Below are 21,675 nucleotides of genomic sequence, written 5' to 3'. Positions count from 1 at the left end.
TAGTGGCCATACACACCACATGGAATGGGCTTCAGAGGGAGGTGAGCACGGGTCTGTTGAAGCTGAAGGCCATCAAGAGTCTGCAACATATCTGTTTGCTGCTTGAGATGCGGTAGTATCTCCTGCTACACATCTCTCTCCTTTCTCTGTGCCTTTCTCCTCTCCGCTTTATCCCTGCCCCTGCTGTCTGCATGGGTGATCCTCCAAGCCCTGTGCTTGGTATTTGAAGCAGCAGAGGCTTGCAGGGTATCTTTGAATATGTCATCCGCCATCCTCTTCTTTCTCCTCCTTATCTGGAGGAGTTGCTCCGCCATTGTGGATGGCGAGACCCTCAAGGCCACATTTCTGGTTGCAAAAGATACAATGCACAGAGCTACTATTCACAAGATAAATGGAAACTTAGTATACTGAACTCACGCCCCTTGACCCACACAATTTGCAAGCAGTACATTGCTCCTCTGGTTCTCCCCAGCCCTACTTCACTCCCAGTACCCTTTCTGCAGGTAGCCAGGCCCTGCTCTCTCCCAGCCTGGAGAGAGACTTCTTTTGGGCCTCTGGCTCACAGCCTTTTTATACAGGCCAGCTGTGGCCTGATTGGGGCGTGGCCCAGCTGTGGCCGCTTCCCCAGTCAGCCCAGCTTAGCGGCTTTCAACCACAACCTTCTCCCAGGGCTGACTAACCCTTTTTCCACTGGAGTGGGGGAGCCGCCCCACTACAGTCCCCTCCTCCTCATCACTGTTCCTGGGGGAGGGGAGGGCTGTGACTCCTGCTCCCCCAAAGTATCCATGGGGCTTTGGGGCGGGGGAGAGGTGTCTCTGCCAAGGATGGCATACAGCTCTTTGTAAAAGTGGCGTGTCTGTGGTTCTGCACCAGAGCAAGTGTTAGCCTCCCTTGTCTTCTGGTACACCTGCCGCAGCTCCTTGGCTTTCATGTGGCACTGCTATAGGTTCCTCTTGTATCCTTTCTCCTCCATGCCCTGAGCAATCTGCTGGGTGATATCAACTTTTCTACAGCTGGATCAAAGTTGTGCCTGCACAGCCTCTTCTCCCCAGAGATCCAGGAGATCCAACACCTTCTGGGTACACTCCTGTAGCATGAAGCTGGCATGGTCAGCTGGGCAGTTGCTAGGCATGCTTGACAGTTGCTAGGTGAGCTCTCCACACCGGGCAAACAGGAAATGGAATTTCAGAATTTGTAGGTCTTTAAAGGGGAGGGCATGTATCTGTGTATCTGGCCTCTTGACAGCAGAGTTCAAAACAGTGACCAGAGTGGTCAAGGTGGGGCATTGCTGGACACTTCCTGGAAGCCACTAAAGTTGACCTAAGTAACACAGTGTCTACACTGACATTGTGTCAACCTAACTACAACAACCTAAGTGCTACATCTCTCACTGAGGTGGAGTTAAGTTGGTGTAGCAGACGAGTTACATAGGTGGGAGTGACATTTTGAGTTAGCTCAATGTAAGCTGCCTTGCATTGACCTAACTCTAGTGTAGACCGGGGCAATGTCATTTAGACAGTTTTGAAAATTGTACCCAAGTTTAGCGCACAGACTTATCAAAGGTTCTACTTCCTTTGCTATATGCATAAGTGATTTAAAGTAGTTTTTAGAATCATGAGAAAGCATGCTGCCTGACATCAGGATAAATCCCTGCCATTACAAAAAGTACCACTGGTTCTTTAACATCTATGCAGAGCAAACAAGATCTCAGTTTTGGAGTCACCAGTACAACCCAGACACAACAAACTGCGTGAAATTCAGTTTCTCTCTCTTGGGAAACTGAATGGCTGAGGTCACTCTGCTGGATGGGATTTGAACATGCGATTCCAAGGAATTTTGCTAAAACAGGCTTGATAGTTAGACCCTAAAGTAAGGCCCTGAGTGTGCAAAGCTCTAAAGCATGTGCTTGAATTTTAAGCACAAGTGATCCCACTGACTTCAATGTGATTAACCATGTGCTTTAAATTGAGCACGTACTTATGTGCTTTGTTGGATTAGAGCCTAAACCATCACCATTGGCATCTGAAGTTTATATCTCTCTCTTCCTGTAGAACGAAACAGTTTCTCTTTTATTCTTCTATGTTTGTAAATATTTGACAAATTGTTTGTGAGAGGAAGGAAGTGTATAAAATCTGTGTATGACACGTCTAATCACTAAATTCTTACAATTCAGGTGTTTCAGATTCATTTGCTAGAGTGCTTGTAATCTTGAAGGCTGCTGTTTGCACTATAAGAACGTGTGCTAAATACTGTAGTAATTAGTGTACAATTAGTAACAGTAAACGAACACTTTGTTTTAAATGTTTTGTGTGAGTATAGAGCTGGATTCTCAGCCGTGGGGAACACAGTCCCCCATTATTCCACAGAACAGATGCAACATAGACAGTAGTGCAAGTTTCCTGAAACTGCCATGTCAATGTGTTTGAACCTTGCCCTGGAGGGGCCACGTCTGGGAAAGAAAGGATAGTTCAATCTCCGTATTTACCAATCCTTGGCGCCTCTGCGGAGGCTGCCAAAAGTGCCAATTTATAGTGGGGATTTGTGTGGATAGAGGCTATCACTTGATCTCCACAGGCCACCAAACAGCCTTCGCATGGAAACAACTTTTAATCACTGCTGACATGGGCTGCATCATAACTGGCAACAGGGCTGTCCTTAGGATTTATGGGGCCCTACACAGTATTATTAAACTGGTGTGCCTATACCTGACAGCAGTCCGGGCTCGCAGCCCGGGGGTGGGGAAGGGACGAGGCAGCAAAGGATAATGTGCCGCCCAGCCCGCCTCATGGCTGTGGAGATTCACAGTTCCCCGCAGAGACTGCCGTATCCTCTCCCTCACGCCGAATGCGTGGCGCTGGCGCATTTGGCTTTGTGAATATGGCCCCTGCCTAAGGAGATTGCAATGCACGCTGGGTTGCGGGAGCCAACCCACTCTTACGTGCTGTCATGGGTAGTGGGTGAAGCTGCCGGTTGGGGAGGCTAGCTCCCCAACCCACCTCTTCTGCCTGTGGCCCCACCCATACTCCACTCCTGCTCCGCCCCACGCCCCACCCCACTCCGCCCAGGCCCCGCCCTCTCCCCACTGTCTCCCTCCTCTTTTCCCTGCCCCCACCCTGCTCACCCCCTTCCAGCCAAATCCCTGAACCCAAATGAAGCAAGTGACATTTGAAAAAAACACTCTTCTGCAATTTCTTTCTAAAGAAAATGGAGCATGTTTTCCACGGCATGCCAGATGGTGAAGACTGGACTTGCAGAAGGTACCTAATTAAAAGCACTAAACTTGGGAATAAAAAATGTCAGTCACAGTTTTTTTGATATGCCCTAAAGTTTGTCAGAGATTTATTTGCAAAAACTTTGTAGTAAGGGCGAGTCAGCTGTCTTGCTGAATACAACATTAAATATTATGGAATACATGATGCAGCTCTTCTCTGTTTTACATTTTCTTAATCAGTATTTCTAAGCTGATTTTATATTTTAAATGTATTCTTAAACCTTCATGAAGTAATCATTCCAGATTACTTCATATTTAACTCACTGAAACAAAGACATTATTTTAAATTAATCAGTCACAGAGGTTTAGTGTGTTCATAACAATGTTCATTGCTTTTAGAAAAAGGGAACATTAATTTACTTTGTGTGATCGCCATAACAATAGACATGTTTATGAAATTTCACCAACTTTAAAAAATGTGTTTCCAAAGATTTTAAGCATAACAAAGGATTTTATATCTTACTTGGTACTGATTTTGCTGGAGGGTTCTCTTAAAACTAGTTCATCAGATAGTCAGAAGTAAAGAAAGGGAAACTCTTTGTCCAGCTATCTGGAAGGAAAGGGGTGTTGTCCGTTTAAGGGCTTTCTTCAGCTGGGGGAATGGGGGGGGGGGGGGGTGAAGGGAGAAAGGGATGGACAAAAAGGACAGGAAGACTTTGGAAGCAAGTTTTTTTTTACTATGGTAATTAAAATTAAAATGTGTATTTTAGATAAGGGTGGTCTTTTGAATGATTTATTTAAAAAACTATATGTCTGAAGATCCAAGCATTTAAGGCTGAAGATGATTGTGCATCTAAAAATCTATGCAAGGATTTTTTAGAGATGTGATTTTCTAATCTTCACCAACTCACTAATGAAATATTTTTAAAGCAAATTTTAAACTAAGGTCCTGTAGACTAACATGTTCTGAGTAAATATTACATTAATGCATAACTGTTTTTGTCAGTAAATTCAGAAATTGACAGTATATACCTGGGGGTTGGCAAATGCCTATTAAACGGCTTCATTACCACTTGAATGGCTCTTTAACAGTTCAATGTTGTGCTAATAGGTCTGGCAGGCTGGAAGGCTTTTTCACTTTTAAGTTACTAGATCCCCTCCAGAGTAAGAGTCAGCAGGCTGCAGCAGCTATCTGTGGGAGCCTGCAGGAAGAGTCAAAACAGGGATAGGAAGAGCCGGGAGGGTGGACATTAAGACCCAGTGGTGCCCTAAATTTTCAGGTTCCCTATGCAGCCGCATATGCTGCATATGCCTAAGAACAGCCTTGACTGGCAACCTAGACTGGCCCAATTTCCTGTGACTGATTCCTTGACCCATCCACTCCCCCAAATAAATACATCAAAATCAATAATGATTTTTGAAATCCTAATTCTCTTAGCTTCCCAGCCCATACAAACTTGCTCACGTCTCCCAAAATATCACTGATTGTTGTATTAGACTTTTATTTATTGATGATGATCTATCAACAGTTACATTTTTTTCTTCTCAATAGGCTTATAAACTGGACAAAACTAGTAAAAATTTCTTTGATGTAGAAGATTTCCATAGTCCTAAAATGGATGATTTCTATGATAGGTAAGTACTAGTGCACATGGCAACTGCAAGGAGAAGAAAACAACTTATTTTTTTTATGGCTGAAGTTAGGATAAGCTAATTTTCTTATTATTGCTTTACTCTTTGCTAAGAAGAGACCCTAACCATTATTCCATTATGGGTTGCCTTTTTCTTTGCCCTTGTTCCTAATTTCTTTCCTAGTAGCTGTGTCATCAGACGCCCCAGCCAATAAGAAGTCCTAATGGCATCTCTTTGGGGGAACTTTCCCCCCAGGATCAACATGTGGATATCCTTTTTCCTGTACTGACCTTTGTGGCACCATATTTCCCCACTACATATCCTGCGGAGGACACTCCATAGATCAGGGTCCATCTGTGAAGAGATTGCAAAAGTGAGGTTCGGGTGACATAAGTGTTCCCTGATAACTAATGATAAATGTATTAAAAAGTGCATTCAGCCTGTATTTGCATGGAGCCTCCTTCATACTGGTCCCTTGTTACCAGATGTGCCCATTACTTTTGGGTATGCTCATTTATTAGGGTTACTCTTCTGGGGAGGGGGGGTTCTGTAATTCTATTAATGTACTGCTTGTGTCACTTGTGTGTTCATATGGAGCTCTACTTCTCCCTTCTGCAAGTCCCCTCCCAGTGGAGCTGTCCTGCAGGACCTAGGTTCCCTAGGGCTGGGTTCCTCCAGCCCCAGAATCAGATGAACACACACACACTCACACTAGGGTGACCTGATCACAGGGATGAAATATCGGGATGCGGGGGGGGGGGGGGAGGGGGGGGGGGCAAAAAAAAACAAAAACGGCGGCGGAGCAAAAACAAAAAAAGCAGTTTCGCAGGGGCCGGGGGCATTAGCAGGCCCCAGCCGCGCTGCCGGATCGCACACAGCGCCCCGGCCGCACACGCTGCCTTCCCCGCAGAGCCTCCCGCCCCCAAGGCCCGCCCCAGGCACATGCGGTGCATCCCGCCGCCGGCGGGGAGCCCCGCGCCTCTCCCACTCGGCTGCGCTCCAGTGGCTCCTTCGCGGCGGGGCGAGCTGCTGGAGCGCAGCTGAGCGGGAGAGGCGCGGGGCTCCCCGGCAGCGGCAGGGAGGTTTATCGGTTCGGGGGACCCCGGCCGGCTTCTCGCCCCTGTCTGCCGGCCGCCCCGCCTGGGACAAGTCTTGCCCCCGCAGCCCCTCTCCGCCGCGTGTCTCCGGCGGGCGGCCCATGTCCCCGGGCTGCGCCGCCCACTCGGGCCCTGCCCGCTCTGCGCTGCCCCCGGACTGACTGCGCTGCCCCGTGGGCTGCAGGGTTGGAGCAGCCTCCGCGCTGCACTGCAGTGCTCCCGGCCCCGGCCAGCCATAGCCTGTGTGCCCAGGCTGCTGCACAGGGGCATCTCCTCCCCAGGCCCGGCTCGGGATCCAATGGGGCAGTGAGGGGGCGGGGCTGGGGGTGGGGATTTGGGGAGGGATCCAATGGGGGAAGGAGGGGGCGGAGTCGGGGCGGGGGGGGCGAGAGCTCCTCCTGTGCGCCGAAGTGGAGGGCAAAATTGTTTGTTTGTCCAGTGTCCCGACCGAACATCGGTCGGGACGCGGGACAAACAAGCAAATAGTGGGACAGTCCCGATAAAATCGGGACGTCTGGTCACCCTAACACACACACACACACGCTAATAGAGCAAGTCTGAGTGGACTGGGTCAATCAGCACTCTCAAGCTGACCCCCTTATATGTCCCTGGACTCAATGGGCTGAGTCAAGCAGCACTTTCAAGCTGCCACCCTTATATGCCACAGGTTCAGCACGTCCCTATCCCCACTTTCACATTACAATTGAACTGGTAGTAATCCACTTGATGAGCAAACCCCACAGTATTTTTGGGCGCTACAGGGATCTTTAGCTTAGGTAAAAACAGCGTTGCTGCAGAGTAAATGGGGAAGCTAAAAACACAAAAGAGTAAAGTTTAGAGAGAGAGAGAGAAGCAACCAGCTTAACCATAAAATATATTTATTAAATAATAGTGATAACTATACAAGGAGGGCTAAACAAACATAACAGTTACATTATTAAAGGTTAATACCTGAGGTAGAAAAGAAAACGGAGAGAGAGAGAGAGAGGGAGGGATCTCACCCACTCCATGAGGCTTGAACTGGTCGGGGTTCCCAGGTGATGGTGGTAGCTCAGGGTCCTGAGTGCTGGAGACAGGCAGAGCCCCGAGCACGATCAGTCAGGAGATGGAGTCCCAGTGGAACTGATGCAGAGTTTGGGTCCATGCATCAGAACACTTACTTGAACATAGGTAGGGGTTTTTGTAGAGAAACAACAATGGTTCAAGGGAGAACACTAGATTTGTTTATGGGTAAACTGATGACTCAAGGGTTTTCTTTAGGCTAGACAATAGGTGCTGATCACTCTTGGCTATGGGTGGTGTTTTCTTCCAGGGAGCTCATGATGCAATTAGGCTGCTTCAGTATTTTGGATATCAATCAAGGATTCATTACTAGAATTGGTCTGATAACTGCTGAGCTGGGTGTGTGCAGGTGTAGGTTCATTAACATCTGGAGCAGAGATCCCCCATGATGCAGTGCTTCCCTGCTTTTCTGGTCCCAGAGTTCAGTGTGATTCTCTGTTCTCCATTCTGTTTGCTAATGGACAAGTCTCCCTGTCCCATCTTTCATGCAGATGAGGCTAGGGGAGCTGTCTCTGTTCTCCATTCTGTATGCTAATGGAGATGTCTTAATCTTGTTCTCCTTGTCAGGAGGGGTCTAGCTGTGTCTCCCAATGCCCTTCACTGCTCTCTGCAAGCCTTTTCTCTGATCGGTTCTGGTTCAAGCAGAGACTGGGAGGGGGTGTGTCTTTCATGAGTCAGACAGGCTGGATACTGCATCCTGGTTCTCCAAGAACACAGAGCTGACTGGTATCACCCTCCTCTCGGAGTGGGGTTCTAAGGGCAGCTGCCAGAAAGGGCAAATGCTGTCCAATACTTGAAAGAGGGGCAAGAAGTCCTGTAGATGGAGCAGACCCACAGGACCTGTTGTAATAATTGTGGTCTAGCAGGCCTCCTTTATTTGTTAGCTTACTTGGTGAAAAGTGGGTAAAATTTCTTGAATTGTCACAATGATCTGTTGTATGAAACTGGTTAAGAAAAGATGTGAGAAGGAGACAGAGAGACTGAATTTCTTTAAACAGAAAGGGTCTACTAATACCACTGAAGGATTTTGTTAAGATTGTAACCGATTACAGGAGTTGAGAGTCGGAAATCAATGAACCAAAATTGGTGTGTCGGAACCAATCAATGAACCAAAATAATGAGAGGATGGATTATTCCACCCACTGCCTTCCTGAGGCCCTAATAAACAGTCTTTGGAGGAAAAATGGGGATATTTTTACCATCACCACAGCTGTGGCGGGATTGTTGCCGTGGCATCAGACTTTGACACTCCAGTGGGGATATTTGACCATCATTGTTGCACAAATGAGGATCCCAACCTGATATATGTGATATTCTGTTTTGTCTTCCCCTTCCTCGTGTGCTTCTTTCTGTCCTGCTCCCTGCCCCCATCTTCCTTCTGTCCCCTCTCTCTCTTGGTTTTTCATCTGATCCTGAAATCAACTAAACTGCATGACAGCAGCACAATGGGATGAGACAGCCCATCCAGCTCTGCTGAGTCTGAGAAGGACCAGTGAAGGACGGGGATCTGACCAAAACAACCAGATGATTTACCTGAGCGGGGAGGTGAGCTGAGATCCAGAGCAACAGTTGTTGTGACTGACTTTCAGCCCAAAGCATCTGTCCATGACTGACCAGCTGCCCTGTATTCTGAGAACATCAACAAAAGCCATATTTTCCCCATCTTTATTATCTTATCTCTTCTCTCCCTTCTGTGTCTATCTGTTTTGCCTAAAGCAACAAAGTGACCATCATTTCCAACTCAGAACTGAGAAACAGAACTAACCCCTTTCCGGGGCGGCTCCAGGCACCAGCGCAGCAAGTGCGTGCCTGGGGCGGCAAGCCGCGGGGAATGGCCTGCCGGTCGCTATGAGGGCAGCAGACAGGCAGTCTTTGGTGGCATGCCTACGGGAGGTCCGCTGGTCCCGCGGCTTCGGCGGCAATTCGGCGGTGGGTATGGCGAAGGCGCGGGACCGACAGATCACCAGCAGAAACGCCGCTGAATCCATGTGACCAGCGGACTGCCCGCAGCATGCCGCCGAACGCCGCCTGACTGCCGTGCTTGGGGCGGCAAAAAACATAGAGCCGTCTCTGCCCCTTTCTTCCCTGCTATGAAGGACTGTTTCATTGAATAAGAGACTTTAACCAATAGTCACTGTCTCAAAATAGAGACTTGACAGGTTTTGAGTAAATTTATTTTGCATAATCAGTTAGTTTCAGTGCTCTTTGCCTTGTTTTGATTCTTTTCTTTTTGTGTGTTTCAATCAATAAATTTCTAACCTGTGGCATGGATTTTAGTGTGTTTGCTCTGGTAATAAATAGGCTGAGGTCTTTGTATACCAAACTATGAACTTTGTTTAAAACTGTTTAATGTTGTATAGTGACTGGGTTACATTAACACCTTTGAGCCTTTAATCCATCTAAATTAATACAACAGACCTCTGTCAAATCCCAAAGGATCTGAAGATTTTGGTGGCCAAAACCCCAGCTCATTCTGTCAGGGGGCAAACTCCACCTCCGAAACAGAATAAGTTCCTTCTGGGGCATTTTTTGGACATTTCTCCTGTAAGAAATTAGGTAGGGTGAGCTAGTTGATATCTTCAATTTGCAGTGATGTATCATGGCTCTCCCTTTTATGGTAAGTAACGCTGGGCAGGGAAAAAATGACAGTCTACTTAAGTGTTTGTAAAATGTGATGTTTTTAAAGTTGGCTTGAGTGTGCGTGGCAGTGGGAAATTTAAATAGAAGTCCTCATTCCTAGAGACAGAAACGCAGATCTCTGCTGTTATACTATCAAGTTGGGGTGGGAGTGGAATCTGTTAATTGTTGCTCACCTGATATGCAATAACCCCCTCAAACTCTCCCCTCCCTCCAAAAAAGATTCATTTCAGCTGTGAAGCTGATTTTAGCTGTGTATCAATCTATTTTCGTTTCAAAGCTTTTTGAAAGGGAATATTACATTCTCAAATCATCCTGTTTGCTTCGAGGGATGTGGAAATAAAAGCCACAAACTGGAACCAAATTTAAAACTATCCTTAAACCTGAATAGACCACCTTCAAGGAGAATTATTGTTGCTTAGTTCTAGAGGTTTTTGTTTTGAGCCTAAATTATCACCTGTCATTTGGTTTGATGAGCTTTATAAATAGTTGTCTGCTAAGACTGAGATTGAAGAGCAACATGCTGTTTTTGAAAACTTTGTTTCTTAAACAGCATGCCCCATTAGAAGCAAGAGGAAGACCAAAGACAGGGTAGGCCCACTGCTTAGTGAAGAGGGAGAAACAGTAACAGGAAACTTGGAAATGGCAGAGATGCTTAATGACTTCTTTGTTTCGGTCTTCACCGAGAAGTCTGAAGGAATGCCTAACATAGTGAATGCTAATGGGAAGGGGGTAGGTTTAGCAGATAAAATAAAAAAAGAACAAGTTAAAAATCACTTAGAAAAGTTAGATGCCTGCAAGTCACCAGGGCCTGATGAAATGCATCCTAGAATACTCAAGGAGCTAATAGAGGAGGTATCTGAGCCTCTAGCTTTTATCTTTGGAAAATCATGGGAGACGGGAGAGATTCCAGAAGACTGGAAAAGGGCAAATATAGTGCCCATCTATAAAAAGGGAAATAAAAACAACCCAGGAAACTACAGACCAGTTAGTTTAACTTCTGTGCCAGGGAAGATAATGGAGCAAGTAATTAAGGAAATCATCTGCAAACACTTGGAAGGTGGTAAGGTGATAGGGAACAGCCAGCATGGATTTGTAAAGAACAAATCATGTCAAACCAATCTGATAGCTTTCTTCGATAGGATAACGAGTCTTGTGGATAAGGGAGAAGCTGTGGATGTGGTATACCTAGACTTTAGTAAGGCATTTGATAGGGTCTCGCATGATATTCTTATCGACAAACTAGGCAAATACAATTTAGATGGGGCTACTATAAGGTGGGTGCATAACTGGCTGGATAACCATACTCAGAGAGTTGTTATTAATGGTTCCCAATCCTGCTGGAAAGGCATAACGAGTGGGGTTCTGCAGGGGTCTGTTTTGGGACCGGCTCTGTTCAATATCTTCATTAACGGCTTAGATATTGGTATAGAAAGTACGCTTATTAAGTTTGCGGATGATACCAAACTGGGAGGGATTGCAACTGCTTTGGAGGACAGGGTCATAATTCAAAATGATCTGGACAAATTGGAGAAATGGTCTGAGTTAAACAGGATGAAGTTTAACAAAGACAAATGCAAAGTGCTCCACTTAGGAAGAAAAAATCAGTTTCACACATACAAAATGGGAAGAGACTGTCTAGGAAGGAGTCCGGCAGAAAGGGATCTAGGGGTTATAGTGGACCACAAGCTAAATATGAGTCAACAGTGTGATGCTGTTGCAAAAAAAGCAAACGTGATTCTGGGATGTATTAACAGGTGTGTTGTGAGCAAGACACGAGAAGTCATTCTTCCGCTCTACTCTGCTCTGGTTAGGCCTCAGCTGGAGTATTGTGTCCAGTTCTGGGCACCGCATTTCAAGAAAGATGTGGAGAAAATTGGAAAGGGTCCAGAGAAGAGCAACAAGAATGATTAAAGGTCTTGAGAACATGACCTATGAAGGAAGGCTGAAAGAATTGGGTTTGTTTAGTTTGGAAAAGAGAAGACTGAGAGGGGACATGATAGCAGTTTTCAGGTATCTAAAAGGGTGTCATAAGGAGGAGGGAGAAAACTTGTTCACCTTAGCCTCTGAGGATAGAACAAGAAGCAATGGGCTTAAACTGCAGCAAGGGAGGTCTAGGTTGGACATTAGGAAAAAGTTCCTAACTGTCAGGGTGGTTAAACACTGGAATAAATTGCCTAGGGAGGTTGTGGAATCTCCATCTCTGGAGATATTTAAGAGTAGGTTAGATAAATGTCTATCAGGGGTGGTCTAGACAGTATTTGGTCCTGCCATGCGGGCAGGGGACTGGACTCGATGACCTCTCGAGGTCCCTTCCAGTCCTAGAATCTATGAATCTATGAATTACATACATGCAACATGACTGCAAATTCACACGCACAAATAAAACAGGAGACAGAAACCACTCTATGTAAGTTATGACTTTGTCAATAGTCTGCTTCTTTTTCAAGGTCACTGCTCCCTGAGTCTAAGGGTATATCTACACTACGAAATTAGGTCAAATTTATAGAAGCTGGTTTTATAGAAATCGGTTTTATACAGTCGATTGTGTGTGTCCCCACATAAAATGCTCTAAGTGCATTAAGTCGGCGGACCGCGTCCACAGTACCGAGGCTAGCGTCGACTTCCGGAGCGTTGCACTGTGGGTAGCTATCCCACAGTTCCCGCAGTCTCCGCCGCCCATTGGAATTCTGGGTTGAGATCCCAATGCCTGATGATGCAAAAACAGTGTCACGGGGGGTTCTGGGTACATGTCATCAGGCCCCTCCCCCTCCATCAGAGCAATGGCAGACAATCGATTCGCGCCTTTTTACCTGGGTTACCTGTGCAGACAACATACCACGGCAAGCATGGAGCCCGCTCAGCTCAGCTCACCATCACCATATGTCATCTGGGTGCCGGCAGACGTGGTACTGCATTGCTACACAGCAGCAGCTAATTGCCTTTTGGCAGTAGACGGTGCAGTATGACTGGTAGCCGTCATCGGCTATCTGGGTGCTGGCAGATGTGGGGCTGTATTGCTACACAGCAGCAGCTCCTTGCCTTTTGGCAGTGGATGGTGTATTACGACTGGTATCCGTCATCGTCATATTCCTCAGTGAGTTAAATCAGAGGCACCTGGGCAGACATGTTTTGTCTCCTGGCCTATTGAACTGTCTTGACGATGATGGCTAGAAGTCGTAGTACAGCATTTTCTGCCAAGCACCCAGAAGATGCCGATGGCTATCAGTCATGCTGCACCGTCTGCTGCCAGCTTAAGATGTAAAAAATAGATGGACCAGATTTGTTCTGTATTCATTTGCTTCCCCCTCCCTCCTTGAAATCAACGGCCTGCTAAACCCAGGGTTTTGAGTTCAATCTTTGGGGGGGCCATTCTGTGTGACAGTTGTTTGTGTTTCTCCCTGATGCACAGCCACCTTTGTTGATTTTAATTCCCTGTAAGCCATGTCGTCACTCGCCCCTCCCTCCCTCCCTCCGTCAGACAATAGTTTCGCACCTTTTTTCAGCCCAGACGCCATAGCACTGGGATCATGGAGCCCGCTCAGATCACCGCAGCAATTATGAGCACTATGAACACCACGCGCATTGTCCTGGAGTATATGCAGAGCCAGAACATGTCAAAGCAAAACCAGGCGAGGAGGCGATTGCAGCGTGGCGATGAGAGTGATGAGGAAATTGACATGGACATAGACCTCTCCCAAAGTACAGGCCCCAGCAATGTGCAAATCATGGTGTTACTGGGGCAGGTTCATGGCGTGGAACGCCGATTCTGGGCCCGGGAAACAAGCACAGACTGGTGGGACCGCATCGTGTTGCAGGTGTGGGACGATTCCCAGTGGCTGCGAAACTTTTGCATGCGTAAGGGCACTTTCATGGAACTTTGTGACTTGCTTTCCCCTGCCCTGAAGCGCCAGAATACCAGGATGAGAACAGCCCTCACAGTTGAGAAGCGAGTGGTGATAGCCCTGTGGAAGCTTGCAACGCCAGACAGCTACCGGTCAGTCGGGAATCAATTTGGAGTGGGCAAATCTACTGTGGGGGCTGCTGTGATCCAAGTAGCCAACGCAATCAAAGACCTGCTGATATCAAGGTAGTGACTCTGGGAAACGTGCAGGTCATAGTGGATGGCTTTGCTGCAATGGGATTCCCAAACTGTGGTGGGGCGATAGACGGAACCCATATCCCTATCTTGTCACCGGAGCACCAAGCCACCGAGTACATAAACCGCAAGGGTTACTTTTCAATGCTGCTGCAAGCCCTGGTGGATCACAAGGGACGTTTCACTAACATCAACGTGGGATGGCCGGGAAAGGTTCATGATGCTCGCGTCTTCAGGAACTCTGGTCTGTTTCAAAAGCTGGAGGAAGGGACTGTCTTCCCGGACCAGAAAATAACCGTTGGGGATGTTGAAATGCCTATCGTTATCCTTGGGGACCCAGTCTACCCCTTAATGCCATGGCTTATGAAGCCATACACAGGCAGCCTGGACAGTAGTCAGGACCTGTTCAATTATAGGCTGAGCAAGTGCAGAATGGTGGTGGAATGTGCATTTGGACGTTTAAAAGTGCGCTGGCGCAGTTTACTGACTCGTATAGACCTCAGCGAAGCCAATATTCCAATTGTTATTGCTGCTTGCTGTGCGCTCCACAATATCTGTGAGAGTAAGGGGGAGACATTTATGGCGGGGTGGGAGGTTGAGGCAAATCGCCTGGCCGCTGATTACGCGCAGCCAGACACCAGGGCAGTTAGAAGAGTACAGCAGGGCACGGTGCGCATCAGAAAAGCTTTGAAAACGAGTTTTGTGACTGGCCAGGCTACGGTGTGAAACTTCTGTTTGTTTCTCCTTGATGAACCCTCCCACTCCCCCCCGGTTCACTCTACTTCCCTGTAAGCTAACCACCCTCCCCTTCCCCCTTCGAGCACCGCTTGCAGAGGCAATAAAGTCATTGTTACTTCACATTCATGCATTCTTTATTAATTCATCACACAACTAGGGGGATAACTGCCAAGGTAGCCTAGGAGGGGTGGGGGAGAGGGGAAGCGCCGAGTGGGGTGGGGGAGGAGGGAAGGACAAGGACACACTGCAGTTTAAAACTTTAAAACTTTAACTCTTATTGAAGGCCAGCCTTCTGATGCTTGGGCGTCTGGGTGAGGAGGCTATGGAACTTGGGGAGGAGGGCTGTTGGTTACACAGGGGCTGTAGCGGCGGTCTCTGCTCCTGTTGCCTTTCCTGCAGCTCAACCATACGCTGGAGCATATCAGTTTGATGCTCCAGCAGCCGGAGCATCGACTCTTGCCTTCTGTCAGCAAGCTGATGCCACCTATCCTCTTCAGCCCGCCACTTGATCTCTTCAGCCCGCAATTCAGCCTGCCACCTCTCCTCTCGTTCATATTGTGCTTTTTTGCACTCTGACATTGACTGCCTCCACGCATTCTGCTGTGCTCTGTCAGCGTGGGAGGACATCTGGAGCTCCGAGAACATATCATCCCGAGTCCGCCGTTTTCTCCTTCTAATCTTCACTAGCCTCTGTGAAGGAGAAACATTTGCAGCTGGTGGAGGAGAAGGGAGAGGTGGTTAAAAAAGACACATTTTAGAGAACAATGGGTACACTCTTTCACATTAAATTTTGCTGTTCACATTACACAGCACATGTGCTTTCGTTACAAGGTTGCATTTTTCCTCTTATATTGAGGGCCTGCCGATTTGGTGTGAGAGATCACTCATGCAGTGCCAGGCAACAGATTTCGGCTTGCAGGCAGCCATGGTAAGCCACAGTCTTTTGGCTTTTTTAACCTTCTTAACATGTGGGAATGGTTTCAAACAGTAGCACCCTCATTTCCCATACCAAGCACCCATTGGGTTGGCCATTTAAAATGGGTTTGCAATGTAAAAGGAGGGGCTGTGGTTTCCGGGTTAACATGCAGCACAAACCCAACTACCCCCCCCCACACCCAATTCTCTGGGATGATCACTTCACGCCTCCCCCCTACCGCGTGGCTAACAGCGGGGAACATTTCTGTTCAGCCGAGCAGGAACGGGCACCTCTGAATGTCCCCTTAATAATATCACCCCATTTCAACCAGGTGACCGTGAATGATATTACTCTCCTGAGAATAACAAAGGGAGATAAGGAATCGATGTTGTCTGCATGCCAGCAAACACCGGGACCATATGCTGCCATGCTTTGTTATGCAATGATTCCAGACTACGTGCTACTGGCCTGGCGTGGTAAAGTGTCCTACCATGGCGGACGGGATAAGGCAGCCCTCCCCAGAAACCTTTTGCAAAGGCTTTGGGAGTACATGAAGGAGAGCTTTCTGGAGATGTCCCTGGAGGATTTCCGCTCCATCCCCATACATGTTAACAGACTTTTCCAGTAGCTGTACTCGCCGCGATTGCCAGGGCAAATTAATCATTAATCATTAAACACGCTTGCTTTTAAACCATGTGTAATATTTACAAAGGTACACTCACCAGAGGTCCCTTGTGTGCCCTCAGGGTCTGGGAGTACGCCTTGGGTGAGTTCAGGGCTTACTGGTTCCAGGTCCAGGGTGATAAACATATCCTGGCTGTTGGGGAAACCGGTTTCTCTGCTTCCTTGCTGTGAGCTATCTTCATTGTCTTCATCATCATCTTCCTCGTACCCCGAACCCGCTTCCCTGTTGCGTGATTCTCCAATGATGGAGTCAAAGCACACGGTTGGGGTAGTGGTGGCTGCACCCCCTAGCATGGCATGCAGCTCCGCGTAGAAGCGGCATGTTTGCGGCTCTGCCCCGGACCTTCCGTTTGCCTCTCTGGCTTTGTGGTAGGCTTGCCTTAGCTCCTTAATTTTCACGCGGCACTGCTGTGCATCCCTGTTATGGCCTCTGTCCTTCATGGCCTTTGAGACTTTTTCTAATATTTTGCCATTTCGTTTACTGCTACGGAGTTCAGCTAGCACTGACTCATCTCCCCATATGGCGAGCAGATCCCCTACCTCCCGTTCTGTCCATGCTGGAGCACGTTGCGATACTGGGACTCCATCATGGTTACCTGTGCTGATGAGCTCTGCGTGGTCACCTGTGTCCTCCACACTGGGCAAACAGGAAATGAAATTCAAAAGTTCGCGGGGCTTTTCCTGTCTACCTGGTCAGTGCATCTGAGTTGAGAGTGCTGTCCAGAGCGGTCACAATGAAGCACTGTGGGATAGCTCCTGGATGCTAATAACGTCGAATTCCATCCACACTACCCCAAATCCGACCCGCAAAGGCCCATTTTAGCGCTAATCCCCTCGTCGAAGGTGGAGTAAAGAAACCGGTTTAAAGGGCCCTTTAAGTCGAAAAAAAGAGCTTCGTCGTGTGGACGTGTCCAGGCTTAATTCGATTTAACGCTGCTAAATTCGACCTAAACTCGTAGTGTAGACCAGGCCTAAGTAATTCTAGAAAGGGCACCATACAGAGACATACAAATCTAGTGAGTGGTGAAAAAAGGCTATGAGCCTCTTCAGGTCTGCAGTGCTCACAAGTCAGACCTGATAACTTCCAGCCATTCAAGCGCTCAGTACTGTTCCAGGAAAGACTATTGTGTGTCTGGTTATCTGGTGCAGATGGCTTGTAAGAGAGTTCATATACTGCAGTCCAAGCACATGCTTCAGCTAAAAGCGGTTTGACCAGTGACTTGAAACCAAGCCCTATAAAGTGAAAGGTCAGTGAATTATATAAGTGGAATGGTTCTATAGTTAATGCTGAAGGTAGCTGTGCATTACATTACAAGGCAACAAACAGGTTCCAGAATGGAGCAATGAATAGTGCACCTAGTGAGGGAGCAGGACTGTTACCAAGATAAGAAGCAAGGCTGTTACACTTGCAAGGATTCAAAAAGTGGGAAGTCTTTCTGTTTAAACCTTGAAGTGGCAACAGCATATTTGATAAAGATGAATACAATTGTTGTTTTCTTCTTGTTTCTGTCAGAGACTGTTTTTAAAAACTGGCTATTCATTTTATGCTTCAAGACAAAACAGATATTATTTAAGGGAAAACTCCCGCCACTTTGCTCAGTCCAGCAATCTGAAAGTTCCTGATAAAAAAACATCTGACCTTCTGAATAAACTGTAAAATGGATCTGGCAGTAGTGTTTTTCTGATCTCTTTTGTTAAAAATGTGATAGGCAATATGGGAGGAAAAGTATGAGATAATGGGTAAAATTTTCAAAAGTGAATTAGACTCTTAAGAGCTTAAATCTTATTAAAAATCACTTTAGAGAATAGGACTTATACTTTAAGCACCTTTGAAAGTGTTAACCAACTATTTATATAGGGTTTCCACAGCTTAGCCCTTCCATTTCTGAACTTTTTTTAAAAAAGTTATTTTAATGGGTTAGAAACAGCACAAACAAGGAGATGGGCAGAGGGGAGATTTCAGGAGAGGATAATTTGAGAGCTAGGAATAAAGATGATGTAGGGCTTGAGGAAAAGAGGAGCAGAGTTGAAGAAGAAGCAAAGATCCCTGGGGCAGAGGCTGATGGAACATAAGTGCCACATGTGGGAAGATGGGGGCATGAGGAAGGAGAAGAGAGGTGCTCCCAAGTGATGTCGGAGAGGTGCAGGGAAGATGAGCACTGGTTTTGAGGCAGGCTAGCTGGCAGGGTGAGAAGCTACAGCTGTTCTATCTGATGCAAACTGGGGGAGCTGGATGCTGGAGAGACAAGCAGTGGAGAAATGTTGCAAATCTTTGATCACAGAATGGCCCTGACATGCCGCTAAAGTGGCGCTACAAAGTAACAGTTTACTAATCAGAAGAAATCTTTAGTGTTCAGTTGCAAGCTCCTTGGCCTGAACATTTGGCTAGCAATGTTACTGGAAACATATGATAAGGGATATCACCTTGAACCAAGTCTAGTTTAAATTTTAGCAGTAGAAAGTGTTTTATCTTTATTTCTCTTGTAACCATTTCTGACTTTAATGCCTTTTAATTGTACTCCCTTAAAATCTGTCTTTTTCTAGTTAAATTTGTTTTATTCTTAGATCAAAACTAATCCAGTGTTGTGAATTGGGTAACTCTATTTAAAGTAGCAAACTATTGTGTATTGATCCCCTTACAGGGGCAGCAGACCCAAAATATCCAGGGGAGGGCTGGGCGGTGCAGAACATACATTTTTTGGGGGGGAGGGGAATTTGGGACTGAGAGCATGTTGGGGTTACCCTGCAAATGGTAACCTAGGTTGGTGAAAATCAAAGTGTGACTGGATTGCAGGCTGCAGCTATATACAGACACTCAAAGTGTGACCTGCATGCTGTTTTGCTGTTTCTGAGAGGCCCAGGTTGGGAACTACAGCAGCAAAGCAAGAGTGACACAGCCTCTCTCTTGTGTGGCTTGCACCCCTGAGTATCATAGCCACACCAACAGTTAGAAAGATCACTTTTGGTTTTTTAAGCAAGATGGCTGTTAATCAGCAACAGGGTCAGAAAGACTTTGGCCAGAAACTCCTCCCAGTCAATGTTTAATCTCCAGGGAAAGCTCTGGATCTCAGTTGTTGTTGCTTATTACTGCTAGCAATTGTTTGCAGGTTGGACCATTGCAGTAACATATTCAACAATTCTTTGTATGTACAGACTGCAAATTCAATATACGTGAATTTGGCTTCTGAATATGACAAGGCTGAGGCACAAATAGTTCGTAACCATTGTTTTTTTCCACAGTGCCAGCCTGAAATTGTTGCTTATGGTTGATAGTCCTGATTCTGATTGCTATCTAATTTATGATGTCTGGTTGCTATGGTTACTGCTCTATCTAGTAATTTTGTGAACAGTTACAATAAAGCTAAATAAGGGAATGAATAATCTGCAGAATTAACCTGGGTCTAAAAAACAACATTTGTTTCTGTCTCTGTATTTGAGCAGGGCTTACAAGTACTGATTCCACAGTAATAGGGCTCCTGAGATGATACATTGACATGAGGGTCATTTTTTTTTTATTTATTTTTTTTTTTTGTGAACCAGGCTATTATAAAAGCAGATCTCATGTTACAGACAGATATAAGTATATCAGACTAATGATAGAAGAAGTATCAAAGAGCTGAAACATTCCTCTTTTCCAATATAATTCATTATATTGGAATATGATTCATGCCTTCATTACTTCAATTTGATCTAATGGTTCAGTGACCAGGTTCTTTAAAGCTATTTCCCAAGAGCCTCTCCATGAATTTAGAAGCATTAAATCTTACACTTGACACATTTCAGTGTTGAAGGGTCATGTGGCCTTTTTGCAGTTATTGAAGAAATACACTCCACTGGGAACTGCAACTAGAAAATAAAAACTCTGGACCAGAGCTCTTTGGGGCAGGGACTGTGTTTTTACTACTTTGTATAGTACCTAACAAAATGTGACCCCAATCATTGACTGGGGCCATTGGGCCCTATAAATAATAATAATAATTAATAAATAATGTACCTTTCCTTGGTAACATCCCAGAGAGGGGAAACAAAGGATCCAGAAAACTCACTGAAGTTTTATGTTCTCTTTTCAGCATGGAGGGGTATGTAGGTGGCTGGGACATGGTTCACTAAACCTGCACAGCTGGGGAATCCAGAGGGTACTCTTTACTCAACACTGCTTAACCCAGGGCCAGTCATTGACAGCCCGTGCTTCATTGGATAGACCCCTGTAGCAGTGCAGTGTAATTCATGGAAGGATTCTGTGGAAAAAATAAAGGAAGAGATTAAATAAAAAGAGGCAGCGACAAATTGAAGTAGGCAGGATCAGAGAAGCAAAAGAAACAAAGTGGGATGGAGAAAAGCAGGGGAGGGGACAGGTCCAAAAAACAATGCAGAAACAAAAGGAGAGGGAAGAGGGTAGAAAGCAAAGCAGTGAAGACAAAATTCACATCTTCCTCCAGTCCTGCATATCCTTCTTCCTATACTGTACATATCTCCCTCCTGCCCTGGTAGTTCTGAAAGTGTCTCCAGAAAAAGGTGGAGACTCAAAATGCATGGCTTCCTGGCAATCATTACAAAATGATTGTGCACAAGAGAATAGTGGGGAGGCAGCAGACCCCACCGTGGGCAGCGGGTACCATAGGCTGGGGGAGCTGTGCCTCCTCAAACAGCCAGCCATGGCCCCGTCCACTCTCCGCCCCCAGACCCTCTGCTTCCGCTCTGCAGCCCAGCTCCAGGGGCTGAGGCCGTGTTGCCTGCCCTCCCTCCCTCCCCATACTCCAGAGGCTGTGGCCACACCCACCTGCCCTCCCGAGGCTCCGGGGCTAGGGGCACTAGCCTGGGGTGAGGGCTGGCGGCCACGGTGGGGGGCTCTGGGCTCCAGGGGGATGGAAGTGGTGGGGCCTTGGGTGGGAGGGGCGTGGCTGGGGGCTAGCCTTCCCCAGCCAGCAGTTCATGCGCCACCCATGCCAGCAGAAGTGCATTAGCAGACCCTAACACAGGCCTGCACAACATGTGGCCTGGGGGCAGCATGCGACCCGTGTGGGCACACTGTGCGGCCCGCGGGGGTTGAGTAGGTGGGCTCACTGTGCGGCCCATGGTGGGGTGAGTAGGCAAGTGGCAGATGAGGGAGGGGGGCTGAGTAGGCGAGCGGGCGGGCAGTGGCGGGGGGGGCAGGTGAGCCGGCGAACTGGAGGGGTGGGGGGCTGAGGAGGCAAGCGAGCGGGCAGTGGCGGGGAGTGAGTAGGCAAGCCCGGGGGAGGGAGGCTGAGGAGGCGAGCGGCGAATTGGTGGCTGACCTGTTCTGCTGATCTGGTCTGGCTCCCATCCCCTCTCCCAGGGCCGGCTCCAGGCACCAGCAAAACAAGCAGGTGCTTGGGGCGGCACATTTCTAGGGGCGGCATTCTGGTGCCGGCCATCATAGGCGCCGACTCCGGGTCATGGGGAAAAAGTGCCCCCGCCGCCCCAGCTCGCCGCCCCAGCTCGCCACCCCAGCTCGCCTCCGCTCCGCCGCCGCCTGCTCCCCTGAGCGCGCCGCCGCCACTCCGCTTCTCCCCTCTCCCTCCCAGGCTTGCCACGCGCGAAACAGCTGTTTCGTGCAGCAAGGCTGGGAGGGAGGAGA

The 21,675-nt window shown here is 47.4% G+C and overlaps 1 protein-coding gene across 1 annotated transcript in view; it reads left to right on the top strand.

The window, feature by feature from the left end:
* The window catches only part of LOC112103091, a 94,789-nt gene that overhangs the window by 48,203 nt on the left and 24,911 nt on the right, over nucleotides 1-21,675 (top strand). The window contains exon 7 of the mRNA XM_024194692.3: nucleotides 4,764-4,846. Within this exon, the coding sequence (XP_024050460.1) occupies nucleotides 4,764-4,846 (83 nt within the window). The remainder of the gene's footprint in view (nucleotides 1-4,763; nucleotides 4,847-21,675) is intronic.

This window comes from Terrapene carolina, unplaced genomic scaffold, assembly GCF_002925995.2.
Source record: "Terrapene carolina triunguis isolate 2854851 unplaced genomic scaffold, T_m_triunguis-2.0 Scaffold68, whole genome shotgun sequence".
In the NCBI taxonomy this organism is placed as follows: Eukaryota; Metazoa; Chordata; order Testudines; family Emydidae; genus Terrapene; species Terrapene triunguis.
Note: the sequence above shows the minus strand (reverse complement) of the source record. Positions and strands in the feature narration are given on the sequence as shown.